Source organism: Coregonus lavaretus, assembly GCF_964263955.1.
Source record: "Coregonus lavaretus genome assembly, chromosome: 13".
NCBI lineage: Eukaryota > Metazoa > Chordata > Actinopteri > Salmoniformes > Salmonidae > Coregonus > Coregonus lavaretus.
The window spans coordinates 44908264-44924876 of NC_140000.1; the positions used below are offsets into that span (position 1 = coordinate 44908264).

General features: G+C 43.6%; 1 protein-coding gene across 1 annotated transcript in view; it reads left to right on the forward strand.

Moving 5' to 3' along the window:
- Positions 1-15533, forward strand: part of LOC311139885 (mitochondrial inner membrane protease ATP23 homolog) — a 22398-nt gene extending 6865 nt beyond the window's left edge. Inside the window, exons 3-6 of the mRNA XM_084174880.1 lie at positions 14008-14089; positions 14197-14334; positions 14447-14530; positions 14818-15533. Of these exons, the coding sequence (XP_084031006.1) occupies positions 14008-14089; positions 14197-14334; positions 14447-14530; positions 14818-15021 (508 nt within the window). The 3' untranslated portion in view covers positions 15022-15533. The remainder of the gene's footprint in view (positions 1-14007; positions 14090-14196; positions 14335-14446; positions 14531-14817) is intronic.
- The last annotated feature ends 1080 nt before the right edge of the window (positions 15534-16613 follow it).

Sequence of the window (16613 nt, forward strand, 5' to 3'; positions counted from 1 at the left end):
AAAGATGTGTCGGCATCAAGTAATTGTCTCTGGCCCCCTCCCAGTTAGGGGAAGTGACGAGCTCTACAGCAGAGTCTCAGCACTTAATCGCTGGTTGAAAACTGTTTTCTGCCCCTCCCAAAAGATAACATTTGTGGATAATTGGCCCTCTTTCTGGGACTCACCCACAAACAGGACCAAGCCTGACCTGCTGAGGAGTGACGGACTCCATCCTAGCTGGAGGGGTGCTCTCCTCTTATCTACCAACATAGATAGGGCTCTAACTCCTCTAGCCCCACAGTGAAATAGGGTGCAGGCCAGGCAGCAGGCTGTTAGCCAACCTGCCAGCTTAGTGGAGTCTGCCAATAGCACAGTCAGTGTAGTCAGCTCAGCCATACCCATTGAGACTGTGTCTGTGCCTCGACCTAGGTTGGGCAAAACTAAACATGGCGGTGTTCACCCTAGCAATCTTATTAGGATAAAGACCTCCTCCATTCCTGCCATTATTGAAAGAGATCGTGATACCTCACATCTCAAAATAGGGTTACTTAATGTTAGATCCCTCACTTCAAAGGCAGTCATAGTCAATGAACTAATCACTGATCATAATCTTGATGTGATTGGCCTGACTGAAACATGGCTTAAGCCTGATGAATTTGCTGTGTTAAATGAGGCCTCACCTCCTGGTTACACTAGTGACCATATTCCCCGTGCATCCCGCAAAGGCGGAGGTGTTGCTAACATTTACGATAGCAAATTTCAATTTACAAAAAAAAAATGGCGTTTTCATCTTTTGAGCTTCTAGTCATGAAATCTATGCAGCCTACTCAATCACTTTTTATAGCTACTGTTTACAGGCCTCCTGGGCCATATACAGCGTTCCTCTCTGAGTTTCCTGAATTCCTATCAGACCTTGTAGTCATAGCAGATCATATTCTAATTTTTGGTGATTTTAATATTCACATGGAGAAGTCCACAGACCCACTCCAAAAGTCTTTCGGAGCCATTATCGACTCAGTGGGTTTTGTCCAACATGTCTCTGGACCTACTCACTGCCACAGTCATACTCTGGACCTAGTTTTGTCCCATGGAATAAATGTTGTAGATCTTAATGTTTTTCCACAAAATCCTGGACTATCGGACCACCATTTTATTACGTTTGCAATCGCAACAAATAATCTGCTCAGACCCCAACCAAGGAGCATCAAAAGTCGTGCTATAAATTCTCAGACAACACAAAAATTCATTGATGCCCTTCCAGACTCCTTCTGCCTACCCAAGGACGTCAGAGGACAAAAATCAGTTAACCACTTAACTGAGGAACTCAATTTAACCTTGCGCAATACCCTAGATGCAGTTGCACCCCTAAAAACGAAAAACATTTGTCATAAGAAACTAGCTCCCTGGTATACAGAAAATACCCGAGCTTTGAAGCAAGCTTCCAGGAAATTGGAACGGAAATGGCGCCACACCAAACTGGAAGTCTTCCGACTAGCTTGGAAAGACAGTACCGTGCAGTACCGAAGAGCCCTCACTGCTGCTCGATCATCCTACTTTTCCAACTTAATCGAGGAAAATAAGAACAATCCAAAATTTCTTTTTGATACTGTTGCAAAGCTAACTAAAAAGCAGCATTCCCCAAGAGAGGATGGCTTTCACTTCAGCAGTGATAAATTCATGAACTTCTTTGAGGAAAAGATCATGACCATTAGAAAGCAAATTACGGACTCCTCTTTGAATCTGCGTATTCCTCCAGGGCTTAGCTGTCCTGGATCTGCACAGCTCTGCGAGGGCCTGGGATCGGGAGAGACACTTAAGTGTTTTAGTACTATATCTCTTGACACAATGATGAAAATAATCATGGCCTCTAAACCTTCAAGCTGCATACTGGATCCTATTCCTACTAAACTGCTGAAGGAGCTGCTTCCTGTGCTTGGCCCTCCTATGTTGAACATAATAAACAGCTCTCTATCCACCGGATGTGTACCAAACTCACTAAAAGTGGCAGTGATAAAGCCTCTCTTGAAAAAGCCAAACCTTGACCCGGAAAATATAAAAAACTATCGGCCTATATCGAATCTTCCATTCCTCTCAAAAATTTTAGAAAAAGCTGTTGCGCAGCAACTCACTGCCTTTCTGAAGACAAACAATGTATACGAAATGCTTCAGTCTGGTTTTAGACCCCATCATAGCACTGAGACTGCACTTGTGAAGGTGGTAAATGACCTTTTAATGGCGTCAGACCGAGGCTCTGCATCTGTCCTCGTGCTACTAGACCTTAGTGCTGCCTTTGACACCATCGATCACCACATTCTTTTGGAGAGACTGGAAACCCAAATTGGTCTACACGGACAAGTTCTGGCCTGGTTTAGATCCTACCTGTCGGAAAGATATCAGTTTGTCTCTGTGAATGGTCTGTCCTCCGACAAATCAACTGTACATTTCGGTGTTCCTCAAGGTTCCGTTTTAGGACCACTATTGTTTTCACTATATATTTTACCTCTTGGGGATGTTATTCGAAAACATAATGTTAACTTTCACTGCTATGCGGATGACACACAGCTGTACATTTCAATGAAGCATGGTGAAGCCCCAAAATTGCCCTCGCTAGAAGCCTGTGTTTCAGACATAAGGAAGTGGATGGCTGAAAACTTTTTACTTTTAAACTCGGACAAAACAGAGATGCTTGTTCTAGGTCCCAAGAAACAAAGAGATCTTCTGTTAAATCTGACAATTCATCTTGATGGTTGTAAAGTCGTCTCAAATAAAACTGTGAAGGACCTAGGCGTTACTCTTGACCCTGATCTCTCTTTTGACGAACATATCAAGACTGTTTCAAGGACAGCTTTTTTCCATCTACGTAACATTGCAAAAATCAGAAATTTTCTGTCCAAAAATGATGCAGAAAAATTAATCCATGCATTTGTTACTTCTAGGTTAGACTACTGCAATGCTCTATTTTCCGGCTACCCGGATAAAGCACTAAATAAACTTCAGTTAGTGCTAAATACGGCTGCTAGAATCCTGACTAGAACCAAGAAATTTGATCATATTACTCCAGTGCTAGCTTCCCTACACTGGCTTCCTGTTAAGGCAAGGGCTGATTTCAAGGTTTTACTGTTAACCTATAAAGCGTTACATGGGCTTGCTCCTACCTATCTTTCCGAGTTGGTCCTGCCGTACATACCAATACGTACGCTACGGTCACAAGACGCAGGCCTCCTAATTGTCCCTAGAATTTCTAAGCAAACAGCGGGAGGCAGGGCTTTCTCCTATAGATCTCCATTTTTATGGAACAGTCTGCCTACCCATGTGAGAGACGCAGACTCGGTCTCAACCTTTAAGTCTTTACTGAAGACTTATCTCTTCAGTAGGTCATATGATTGAGTGTAGTCTGGCCCAGGAGTGTGAAGGTGAACGGAAAGGCTGGAGCAACGAACAGCCCTTGCTGTCTCTGCCAGGCCGGTTCCCCTCTCCACTGGGGTTCTCTGCCTCTAACCCTGTTGCAGGGGCTGAGTCACTGGCTTGCTGGTGCTCTTTCATGCCGTCCCTGGGAGGGGTGCGTCACTTGAGTGGGTTGAGTTACTGACGTGATCTTCCTGTCTGGGTTGGCGCCCCCCCCTTGGTTTGTGCTGTGGTGGAGACCTCTGTGGGCTATACTCGGCCTTGTCTCAGGATTGTAAGTTGGTGGTTGGGGATATCCCTCTAGTGGTGCGGGGGCTGTGCTTTGTTTGGCCCTGTCCGGGGGTTTCTTCGGATGGGGCCACAGTGTCTCCGGACCGCTCCTGTCTCAGCCTCCAGTATTTATGCTGCAGTAGTTTATGTGTCGGGGGGCTGGGGTTAGTTGGTTATACCTGGAGTACTTCTCCTGTCTTATCCAGTGTCCTGTGTGAATTTAAGTATGCTCTCTCTAATTCTCTCGTTCTCTCTTTCTCTCTGAGAACCTGAGCCCTAGGACCATACGTCAGGACTACCGGGCATGATGACACCTTGCTGTCCCCAGTCCGCCTGGCCTTGCTGCTATTCCAGTTTCAACTGTTCTGCCTGCGGCTACGAAACCCCTACCTGTCCCAGACCTGCTGTTTTCAACTCTTAATGATCGGCTATGAAAAGCCAACTGAGAGACCTGAGCCCTAGGACCATACGTCGGGACTACCGGCCGTGGTGACTCCTTGCTGTCCCCAGTCCGCCTGGCCTTGCTGCTATTCCAGTTTAAACTGTTCTGCCTGCGGTTATGGAACCCCTACCTGTCCCAGACCTGCTGTTTTCAACTCTTAATGATCGGCTATGAAAAGCCAACTGAGATTTATTCCTGATTATTATTTGACCATGCTTGTCACTTATGAACATTTTTGAACATCTTGGCATGGTTCTGTTATAATCTCCACCCGGCACAGCCAGAAGAGGACTGGCCACCCCTCATAGCCTGGTTCCTCTCTAGGTTTCTTCCTAGGTTTTCGCCTTTCTAGGGAGTTTTTCCTAGCCACCGTGCTTCTACACCTGCATTACTAGCTGTTTGGGGTTTTAGGCTGGGTTTCTGTACAGCACTTCGAGATATTAGCTGATGTAAGAAGGGCTATATAAAATAAAATTGATTGAAATTGATTGTTACCCGCCCTGGGGCAGCGAAGGCTGTGATTTTTTCATTTTTCACAAGAGTATCACTGGAAGAGGAGGACTTATGCTTTCTGTGGTTCTCTAGTAAGTCTGTGTACTTTGCCAGTTTGTTGGGGAGAACCCTCTGTGGAAAAAAATTAATAATCTGTGAGGCTACAGGGAGATCAAGACATTAAAAGAGACTTATTATCACATCAAATTTGGATATATATATATAGAAAATGTTTAAAACATATGTAACCTAAAAAACAAACATTCGCCTATCCACAGCAAAAAAAAACGAATTTTGGAAACTTACTGCTACATGTTTCCTCAAGTTAGATGTTGAGTTCTTGAATGCTGAAATGTCTGTTTGTTTTGGTAGACACAGAAGACACCGCATAATGTAGCTGCTCTTTTGCACTTTTACTAAGGTAAACATGCTTTCAATATGAGGCCAGGGGTGCGGGTGTTCCTCGTCTGTGTCTGCATTGCCGACGGCTAATTCTGCCATTTTTGTGTTGCTACGACTGTAAAGCTAACCCGTCCCGCCGCTGAGATTGAGTATGGTAACGTGACGAGACTGCACAACTACGTTTGATTGGTGAAACACAGTCACGTGGTAGAGCCTTAGCGGAAGTCTCTCTCTCTCTGTCAAAATAAAACATTACAATAATGCGTATGCGGGGGGATAAAGACAATGCCGCGTAGAATACCAAAGAGGTAAAAAGAAAAGTAACGACCTCATTGTAGCCTAATGTAACGGAGAAAGAGTACAGTTTCTTCTTCACAAATCTACTCAAGTAAAAGTAAAAAGTATAGTGATTTAAAACTACTCCTAGAAGTATAATTTTTTCAAAAACTTCACCAAATTCTACAGCTGCACCATCGAGAGCATCCTGACTGGTTGCATCACCGCCTGGTATGGCAACTGCTTGGCCTCTGACCGCAAGGCACTACAGAGGGTAGTGCGTACGGCCCAGTACATCACTGGGGCAAAGCTTCCTGCCATCCAGGACCTCTATACCAGGCGGTGTCAGAGGAAGGCCCTCAAAATTGTCAAAGACTCCAGCCACCCTAATCATAGACTGTTCTCTCTGCTACCGCACGGCAAGCGGTACCGGAGTGCCAAGTCTAGGTCCAAAAGACTTCTCAACAGCTTCTACCCCGAAGCCATAAGACTCCTGAACAGCTAATCATGGCTACCCGGACTATTTGCACTGCCCCCCCACCCCATCCTTTTTACGCTGCTGCTACTCTGTTAAGTATTTATGCATAGTCACTTTAACTCTACCCACATGTACATATTACCTCAACTACCTCAACTAGCCGGTGCCCCCGCACATTGACTCTGCAACGGTACCCCCCTGTATATATAGCCTCCCTACTGTCACTTTATTTTACTTCTGCTCTTTTTTTCTCAACACTTTTTTTGTTGTTGTTTTATTCTTACTTTTTTTGTTTAAAATAAATGCACTGTTGGTTAAGGGCTGTAAGTAAGCATTTCACTGTAATGTCTGCACCTGTTGTATTCGGCGCATGTGACCAATAAAATTTGATTTGATTTGATAAAGTAAATGTAACGGAGTAAATGTAACTCGTTACTACCCACCTCTGACTAACAATAACCCATTTTCCAATCCACAATGCCCCAACCTCAGCCTTGTCAACAGAACCCCATCCCTCCTTTCCTTCCCAAGATATCTACTGCCCTTCCTTACAGAATTCTGGATAGAGAAAAACTGCCTACCCCGCTCTTCTCTCTCCCACTCACGTTGCCTCTCCTGGGTCAACCCCTTTGCTATGATGCTCCTACATTCCATCCCCCCCTAACGGGACCACCACATCTACCTCCTCCCTCCTCAAAGCGGCCTTCGCCACCATATCTGCTGCGTCATTTCCCCCTACCCCAACATGAGCTGGGACCCACAGAAAACCTACCTTACACCCTTTCTACCCCACCCTATAAAGAAACTTCAACAGCTCTATTATCAGGTCTGGGTGTGCCTTTGACTTCCCTTCTCTCAGCGCAACCAGGCTAGCAGCAGTCTGATCACAAAATTACCCTTTTAGGCCCCACTTCTTCCACCCATCCCAATGCCCACACTAGTGCTAGCATTTCAGCAGAGAAGACTGAAACTCCATCAGACAGCCGCCTCCCCGGTGTATCCGAAACCGGGGAACATGTATCCCAAACCCTGCTCTCCCACTGCCTGGATCCTTTGATCCATCTGTGAAGATGCACAAGTAGGGACCCCAGTCCTGCCGCAGATGGGCCTCAACCACCAGAGAAGGCTCTCCAAAGTCCTTAGCCCTTATTGCATCAAGAATGGTCATGTCAACATCAGGCTCTGGCAACAGCCACCGAGGAACTCACGGCCAGCAGACCTCCCATTCCTGACCCCCCCCCCCCCCATTCCTGCACTTGGTCACATAGCTTGGCCTACCTCTTCTCAATCTAGTTCCTTCTCCTCCCCATTCCCATGCCTCTCCCAACAGACACCTTGCAGGGTGAGATGATACATGCCCCCGCACTTTTATCCCATAGCGCATGGCCATTTCAACCAACAACGCAGGGTTAGGGGTCGTTGGAAATGCCCCACAGCACAACCTCAGCGCCCTTGCCTGTTGTAGCCACCGCGGAACCAAATGCCATGCTCCCATAGTCCAGCACTGAGCGGATCATTGCTTGGTAAATCATTTGCATGGCGCTTCCCAGACAGGCACCGCATTATATTAATTACTTTACCGCATCTTAAAATAATTTTTTCCACATGGGTCCTCCAGGACATTCTCTCTTCCAACCAAACCCCCAGGAATTTGAACGCCTTGACCCGTTCCAGCGGTGAACCATACTTCACCATATTCTTACTTTTATATACAGTGGGGAAAAAAAGTATTTAGTCAGCCACCAATTGTGCAAGTTCTCCCACTTAAAAAGATGAGAGAGGCCTGTAATTTTCATCATAGGTACACGTCAACTATGACAGACAAAATGAGAAAGAAAAATCCAGAAAATCACATTGTAGGATTTTTTATGAATTTATTTGCAAATTATGGTGGAAAATAAGTATTTGGTCAATAACAAAAGTTTCTCAATACTTTGTTATATACCCTTTGTTGGCAATGACACAGGTCAAACGTTTTCTGTAAGTCTTCACAAGGTTTTCACACACTGTTGCTGGTATTTTGGCCCATTCCTCCATGCAGATATCCTCTAGAGCAGTGATGTTTTGGGGCTGTCGCTGGGCAACACGGACTTTCAACTCCCTCCAAAGATTTTCTATGGGGTTGAGATCTGGAGACTGTCTAGGCCACTCCAGGACCTTGAAATGCTTCTTACGAAGCCACTCCTTCGTTGCCCGGGCAGTGTGTTTGGGATCATTGTCATGCTGAAAGACCCAGCCACGTTTCATCTTCAATGCCCTTGCTGATGGAAGGAGGTTTTCACTCAAAATCTCACGATACATGGCCCCATTCATTCTTTCCTTTACACGGATCAGTCGTCCTGGTCCCTTTGCAGAAAAACAGCCCCAAAGCATGATGTTTCCACCCCCATGCTTCACAGTAGGTATGGTGTTCTTTGGATGCAACTCAGCATTCTTTGTCCTCCAAACACGAAGAGTTTAGTTTTTACCAAAAAGTTATATTTTGGTTTCATCTGACCATATGACATTCTCCCAATCCTCTTCTGGATCATCCAAATGCACTCTAGCAAACTTCAGACGGGCCTGGACATGCACTGGCTTAAGCAGGGGGACACGTCTTGCACTGCAGGATTTGAGTCCCTGGCGGCGTAGTGTGTTACTGATGGTAGGCTTTGTTACTTTGGTCCCAGCTCTCTGCAGGTCATTCACTAGGTCCCCCCGTGTGGTTCTGGGATTTTTGCTAACCGTTCTTGTGATCATTTTGACCTCACTGTGTGAGATCTTGCGTGGAGCCCCAGATCGAGGGAGATTATCAGTGGTCTTGTATGTCTTCCATTTCCTAATAATTGCTCCCACAGTTGATTTCTTCAAACCAAGCTGCTTACCTATTGCAGATTCAGTCTTCCCAGCCTGGTGCAGGTCTACAATTTTGTTTCTGGTGTCCTTTGACAGCTCTTTGGTCTTGGCCAAAGTGGAGTTTGAAGTGTGACTGTTTGAGGTTGTGGACAAGTGTCTTTTATACTGATAACAAGTTCAAACAGGTGCCATTAATACAGGTAACGAGTGGAGGACAGAGGACCCTCTTAAATAAGAAGTTACAGGTCTGTGAGAGCCAGAAATCTTGCTTGTTTGTAGGTGACCAAATACTAATTTTCCACCATAATTTGCAAATAAATTCATCAAAAATCCTACAATGTGATTTTCTGGATTTTTTTTCCTCAATTTGTCTGTCATAGTTGACGTGTACCTATGATGAAAATTACAGGCCTCTCTCATCTTTTTAAGTGGGAGAACTTGCACAATTGGTGGCTGACTAAATACTTTTTTTCCCCACTGTACAACATTTTTTAACTTGGTCTTTGCTGCTGAAATTCGAGATCCTTTTCCAATGCCTCTTGCACCATCCGGACCACAAACTGAATATTCCTTCCTCTTTTCCAGAGCGCCTCATTATCAGCAAACAGGAAAAGGCCAAAACCAGGCCCAACATCCTTGAACATGTCATTCACCATTATGTTAAACAAAACTGGCCAAATTACACTTCCCTGCGGTGTCCCATTGTCTATCCCCACTAACTCAGAATAAGCCCCACCAACTCTGACCTGGATGTTCTGGTTCTTCAAGAAATCTTGGATTAAATTAAACAGCCGACCCCTCACCCCAGCAGAATACAGCTCCAGCAGCGGTCCCCCTTTCTAGAGAATGTCGTATGCCAGAAACACCGCCACCATTCCCTCCTTGTAGGCCAGCGCCTTCTTTATATCACAGTCCAGTGCTAGCACTGAGTCCATAGTACACTGTCCTAACCTAAATCCGCTCTGGTACGAGGAAAAAATACCTTTACTCTCAAACATATGTACTAATCTGTCTGTCACCATTCTTTCCATTACTTTACACAGTACAGAGGTCAACGCTACGGGTCTGTATGAACCCGGGTGTAATGCCTATTTTCCTGGTTTCACAATTGGCACCACTATGGCATGTTTCCTCACTGCTGGTAACGCCCCCTCTTCCCATACTGTATTAATTAACGCCAATACCTCCTCCAGTACCAAATCATCTAGGTGTTTAAGTTGTTCATAGCATAGCCCATCCATTCCCGGGGCCGGGTTTTCTCCTCCTTGTATCGCTCGGCGCAGCTCATTCATTGTAAAAAACGCGTTGCTCGGGTCTAGCAGCCATAATGCTCTCATGACACTGATTTTATTGTACACTGAACAAAAATATAAACGCAACATGCAACAAGTTCATATAAGGAAGTCAGTCAAATGAAATGCATTCATTAGGCCCTAATCAATGGATTTCACATGACTGGGAATACAGATATGCATGCATCTGTTGGTCACGATACCTTTAAAAAAAGGCAAGTCGTGCCTGCATGGCAAGTCGTGCCTTGCCATGCAGTAGCCATTTGATTAGATGTTCAGGAGTCTTATGGCTTGGGGGTAGAAGCTGTTTAGAAGCCTCTTGGGCCTAAAATTGGCGCTCCGGTACCGCTTGCCGTGCGGTAGCAGAGAGAACAGTCTATGACTAGGGTGGCTGGAGTCTTTGACCATTTTTAGGGCCACCGCCTGGTATAGAGGTCCTGGATGGCAGGAAGCTTGGCCCCAGTGATGTACTGGGCCGTACGCACTACCCTCTGTAGTACCTTGCGGTCGGAGGCCGAGCAGTTGCCATACCATTACATTACATTACATTATAGTCATTTAGCAGACGCTCTTATCCAGAGCGACTTACAGTTAGTGAGTGCATACATTTTTTTTTTATACTGCTCCTCCTAAATAGACTATAGATTGGTTCATGGAGAATGGTAACTGGCAGCCTCAGATCCCCGAGTTTAGTTTCCCTTCTGATCTTCCTATCCATCTCTTTCTCCATTCCCTTTCTCCTCTATCCATCTCTTCTTGCCCCTTTCTCTCTGTAAGGCTGCCTGTACACACACAAAGTGTGCTCTACCCTCCCAGCTCAGCCCCCCTTTGTTTGCCAGGCTTAAGTCTCCCTTTGGCCCCAATACCAGGCAGTGATGCAACCAGTCAGGATGCTCTCGATGGTGCAGCTGTAAAACCTTTTGAGGATTTGAGGACCCATGCCAAATCTTTTCAGTCTCCTGATGGGGAATAGGTTTTGTTGTGCCCTTTTCACGACTGTCTTGGTGTGCTTGGACCATGTTAGTTTGTTGGTGACGTGGACACCAAGGAACTTGATGCTCTCAACCTGCTCCACTACAGCCCTGTCGATGAGAATGGGGGGCGTCCTCGGTCCTCTTCATTTTCCTGTAGTCCACAATCATCTCCTTTGTCTTGATCACGTTGAGGGAGAGGTTGTTGTCCTGGCACCACACAGCCAGGTCTCTGACCTCCTCCCTATAGGCTGTCTCGTCGTTGTCGGTGATCAGGCCTACCACTGTTGTGTCATCGGCAAACTTAATGATGGTGTTGTGCGCCGCCCTATGGGACTCCCAATCACGGCCGGTTGTGATACAGCCTGGAATCGAACCAGGGTGTCTGTAGTGACGTCTCAAGCACTGAGATGCAGTGCCTTAGACCACTGCGCCACTCGGGAGCCCAAGAGACGGTAACAGCAACATTATGTACAAAATAAGTTACAAACAATGCGAAAAAACTAACAAAATAGCACGTTTGTTTAAGAGCCCATAAAACGGCAGCCATCCCCTCCAGCGCCATTTGCTGATGTTCACAACGTTAACATCAGCAAACCGCTCGCCCACACGGCATTATACACACTGTCTGCCATCTGCCCAATACAGCTGAAACCGGGATTCGTCTGTGAAGAGCACACTTCTCCAGCGTGCCAGTGGCCATCGAAAGGGAGCATTTTCCCATTGAAGTCGATTATTACAAACTGCAGTCAGGTCAAAACCCTGGTGAGGACGACGAGCACGCAGATGAGCTTCCCTGAGATGGTTTCTGACAGTTTGTGCAGAAATTCTTCGCTTGTGCAAAACCACAGTTTCGTCAGCTGTCCAGGTGGCTGGTCTCCGACGATCCCGCAGGTGAAGAAGCCGGATGTGGAGGTCCTAGGCTGGCGCGGTTACACATGGTCTGCGGTTTTGAGGCCAGTTGGATGTACTGCCAAATTCTGTAAAACGACGTTGGAGGCGGCTTATGGTAGCAAAATTAACATTTTGTTCTCTGGCAACAGCTCTGGTTGACATTCCTGCAGTCAACATGCCAATTGCACGCTCCCTCAAAACTCTGTGGCATTGTATTGTGGTGAAAAAACAGCACATTTTAGTGACCTTTTATTGTCCCCAGCACAAAGTGCACCTGTGTTATGATCATGCTGTTTAATCAGCTTCTTGATATGCCACACCTGTCAGGTGGATGGATTTTCTTGGCAAATGAGAAATGCTCACTGACAGTGATGTAAACAAATTTGTGCACAACATTTGAGAGAAATAAGCTTTTTTGTGCTTATGGAACATTTCTGAGATATTTTATTTCAGCTCATGAAACATGGTACCAACATGTTGCGTTTATATACTCTACCAGTCAAAGTTTTAGAACACCTACTCATTCAAGGGTTTTTCTTTATTTTATCTATTTTCTACATTGTAGAATAATAGGGAAGACTGTCGTTTCTCTTTGCTTATTTGAGCTGTTCTTGCCATAATATGGACTTGGTCTTTTACCAAATAGGGCTATCTTCTGTACAGTAATCTTCGGTTACTACATGATTCCATATGTGTTATTTCATAGTTTTGATGTCTTCACTATTATTCTACAATGTAGAAAATAGTAAAAATAAAGAAAACCCTGTAATGAGTAGGTGTTCTAAAACTTTGGCCAGTAGTGTATTTGTTCAGTGTTTGTATATATACACACACTGAACAAATACACTACTGGCCAAAGTTTTAGAACACCTACTCATTACAGGGTTTTTCTTAATTTTTACTATTTTCTACATTGTAGAATAATAGTGAAGACATCAAAACTATGAAATAACACATATGGAATCATGTAGTAATATATATATATATATATATATATATATATATATATATATATATATATATATATATATGACAGACATTACACTTACATTAAGACATATTGTAAGGCATTAGTTACATGAACAGAAGTCAAGCATAATAATATGTCAGAACATATTGTTTTGGTACAGTATCTATTATATTATACACAGTGTACAAAACATTAGGATCACCTTCCTAATATTGAGTTGCACCCCCTTTTACTCTCAGAACAGCCTCAATTTGTCGGGTCATGGACTACAAGGTGTCAAGCGTTCCACAGGGATGCTGGCCCATGTTGACTCCAATGCTTCCCACAGTTTTCAAGTTGGGGGGGATGTCCTTTGGGTGGTGGACCATTGTTGAGACACACGGAAACTGTTGAGCTTTAAAAACCCAGTAGCGTTGCAGTCCTTGACCCAATCAAACCGGTGCGCCTGGCACCTACTACCAAAGGCACTTAATCATTCACCCTCTGAATGGCACACATACACAATCCATGTCTCCTCCCATTCATCTACACCAGTGGTATTCAAACTTCTTCAGCGGTGACCCCATTTTTTTCGGCAGAATTTCTGAGGACCCCATTTGTTCCCCAATAATTTATTGCGCTCCCACCCCAAATCTAATGACACAACCTTAAAATCTGTAAATATAGATTTTTTACATCAACAAATAACCTTTAATTCATTGCATTTTTATCTCTTATCAAAATGAAAATAAACCAATAAATATTTGTACTCAATAAAATTGTATCTTTCAAATTATCTTTCTCAAAAACGTTTTATAATGTCCCATACAATAATCTGTACTCTTAATTTGTGTTATTATTTTTATTGGCGACCCCACTGCAGTTTCCTAGTGGGGTTGCGACCCCGACTTTAAATACCACTGATTGACGTGGATTTAAATAAAAAAGGGATCATAGCTTTCACCTGGTCAGTCTAGGTCATGGAAAGAGCAGGTGTTCATAATGTTTTGTACACTCAGTGTATGTAATACAGGGGTGTCAAACTCATTCCACGGAGGGCCGAGTGTCTGCGGGTTTTTGTTTTTTCCTTTCGATTAAGACCTAGACAACCAGGTGAGGGGAAGTTCCTTACTAATTATTGACCTCAATTCATCAGTCGGGTACAAGGGTGGAGCGAAAACCCGCAGACAATCTGCCCTCCGTGGAATGAGTTTGGCACGTGATATAATAGATATGATGCCGTTATATTGTTTTTTTTCATGCTAATGAACATTTGGCATCATTATGCCACCCCTTTGTCAAGTATTATCCTGTCTCTTCAGTGCAGTGTACAAAGACAGACATTTCTCCTGTGAAGACTGTGATGGGACTGTCAGTGGCGGTTTTGATGCAACATCATCACAAGTATGAAAGCTAGAACCATTTCTTTTGTGTACAGGTTCAAATGCCATGCTGTGTACTTTGTATCACATCTGTAAGATACCAATTGTTTTTCCCCCTCCCAATTCTAGATTGTTTTGTGTCAGAATAATATTCACCAGCAGTCCCACATGAACCGAGTGGTTACACATGAGCTCATCCATGCCTTTGACCACTGCCGGGCGCATGTAGATTGGTTTAACAACTTCAAGCACTTGGCCTGCTCAGAGGTGAGACCAAGAGATAAACATGCATGTTATGGGGGAATGCATTGTGTTTGTGCTCAGTTTTAATTGTGTTTTAAAGGAAGTCATGTTAATTGTTTTGGCTCTTATTTTTCAGATTCGTGCAGCCAATCTCAGTGGGGATTGCTCCTTCCACAATGAAGTATCGAGGTTCAACTTTGGCCTCAAGAAGCACCATCAGGTAATATCAGGAGATAATGTGAATTCACTGCAACCAAAATTGCATTCTTATTTGTATGTATTTCAGTCAAAACTGGTATCCTTCATGGTGTAGCATAACATGATTTTTCCCATCCTGTGAATTGGTATGTTTGAATTGACAACCGGTTTAGTTGAAACTGTAGTTGAAAGTAATGGCAAGTATAGCACTGCCTTTTTCAGTGCTTAGCGATTAACAAGAAGTGTTTATGATGGCCAATATTCACATGAAGAACTCCCTACCTAACCCATCCCACTACTACCTAACAGGAATGTGTTCGGGGACGTGCCTTGCGCTCCATCCTTGCTGTTAGGAAGGTGAGCCGAGAGGAGGCGGAGAAAGTAGTGGACGAGGTATTCGATACCTGCTTCAATGACCACGCCCCCTTCGGCCGCATCCCACATGACAAGAAGGACGCCAAGTTTGCCTACAGAGATTTTGAGAACCGAGATCGGTATTATGCAAACCTTTAATGTGTTATTACGTGCACAGATTAATTGTAATTTAATTTCCATGGGTGCTATTGTGAGGATCCTTGCAGAAAGCTGGGCAACTACCACTACCCTCAGCAGAATGAATGTGTCAAAAATGGTATGAAATTACCTCCTGAGGGGAAATATTCAGAGTTCTTTCTCTCTGTCATTTTAAATAAATCAAAGGATATAATACATTATATGTTTTTATAGCACACTTTTGTGGACTCTAATGCTATAACTAAAGAATGTGATGGAGTGGTTTCCTTTTGGAAATTGAAAAACGTGTCCCTAATATTTGTTTTGTCATCCTTTTAGAGGTTCCAAAGTTGATGTTTATGCAGGGTATATGATGCCTGTAAAACGTATTTCGAGACTGAAAGGTGGGGACGCCCCTCTACTCTTTGCCATGTGGACATACAATTACTGAGAACTGGGAGTTCACTGTAAATAGATGTTATTGTATTGTATTGAATTAGTCAACTTGTTGAAATAAATATTTGATTATTATGAATAATATGATATTGAGTCTTGATTATTATTGCATTAGCATTTATGAATTGACAAAGACGTTTAAAAACGAATTCTACAAAGTGCACAGTTAATACCCTAGTTACATTAAACAGACACAGCATTCCCCGAAGACAGGATGACATCTAAATAAGCATGTTTCATGTTGTCGAGAAGCATGCATTAATCCGTGTTAGCATAATTCCTCTATCCATCAGAAGAGCAAATCAGTTCTTGATCAAGTTGGACAAGTGATGTTACTTCTCAGGACCTTAATATACAGTGCCTTCAGAAAGTATTCACACCCTTTGACTTTTTCCACATTTTGTTGTGTTACAAAGTGGGATTAAAATGGATTGAATTGTAATTATTTTAAAAATTCTTCAAGCTCTGTCAAGTTGGTTGTTGATCATTGCTAGACAGCCATTTTTAAGGCTTGCCATAGATTTTCAAGCTGATTTAAGTCAAAAATTGAACCCTGCCACTTAGGAACATTCAATGTAGTATTGGTAAGCAACTCCATTGTATATTTGGCCTTGTGTTTTAGGTTATTGTCCTGCTGAAAGGTGAATTTGTTTCCCAGTGTCTGTTGGAAAGGTTTTCCTCTAGGATTTTCCCTGTGCTTAGCTTTATTCTGTTTATTTTTATCCTAAAAAAACTCCCTAGTCCTTGCCGATGACAAGCATACCCATAACAGGATGCAGCCACCACCATGCTTGAAAGTATGAAAATGTATGCACTCACTAACTGTAAGTCGCTCTGGATAAGAGCGTCTGCTAAATGACTAAAATGTAAAAACAAATGTAAATATGAAGAGTGTGTTATGTTGGATTTGCCCCAAACATAACGCTTTGTATTCAGGACATAAAGTTAATTTCTTGGCCAATTTTTTTGCAGTTTTACTTTAGTGCCTTATTGCAAACAGGATGCATGTTTTGGAATATTTGTATTATGTACAGGCTTCTTTCTTTTCACTCTGTCATTTAGGTTAATATTGTGGAGCAACTACAATGTTGTTGATCCATCCTCAGTTTTCTCCTATCACAGCCATTAAACTCCGTAAATGTTTTAAAGTCAACATT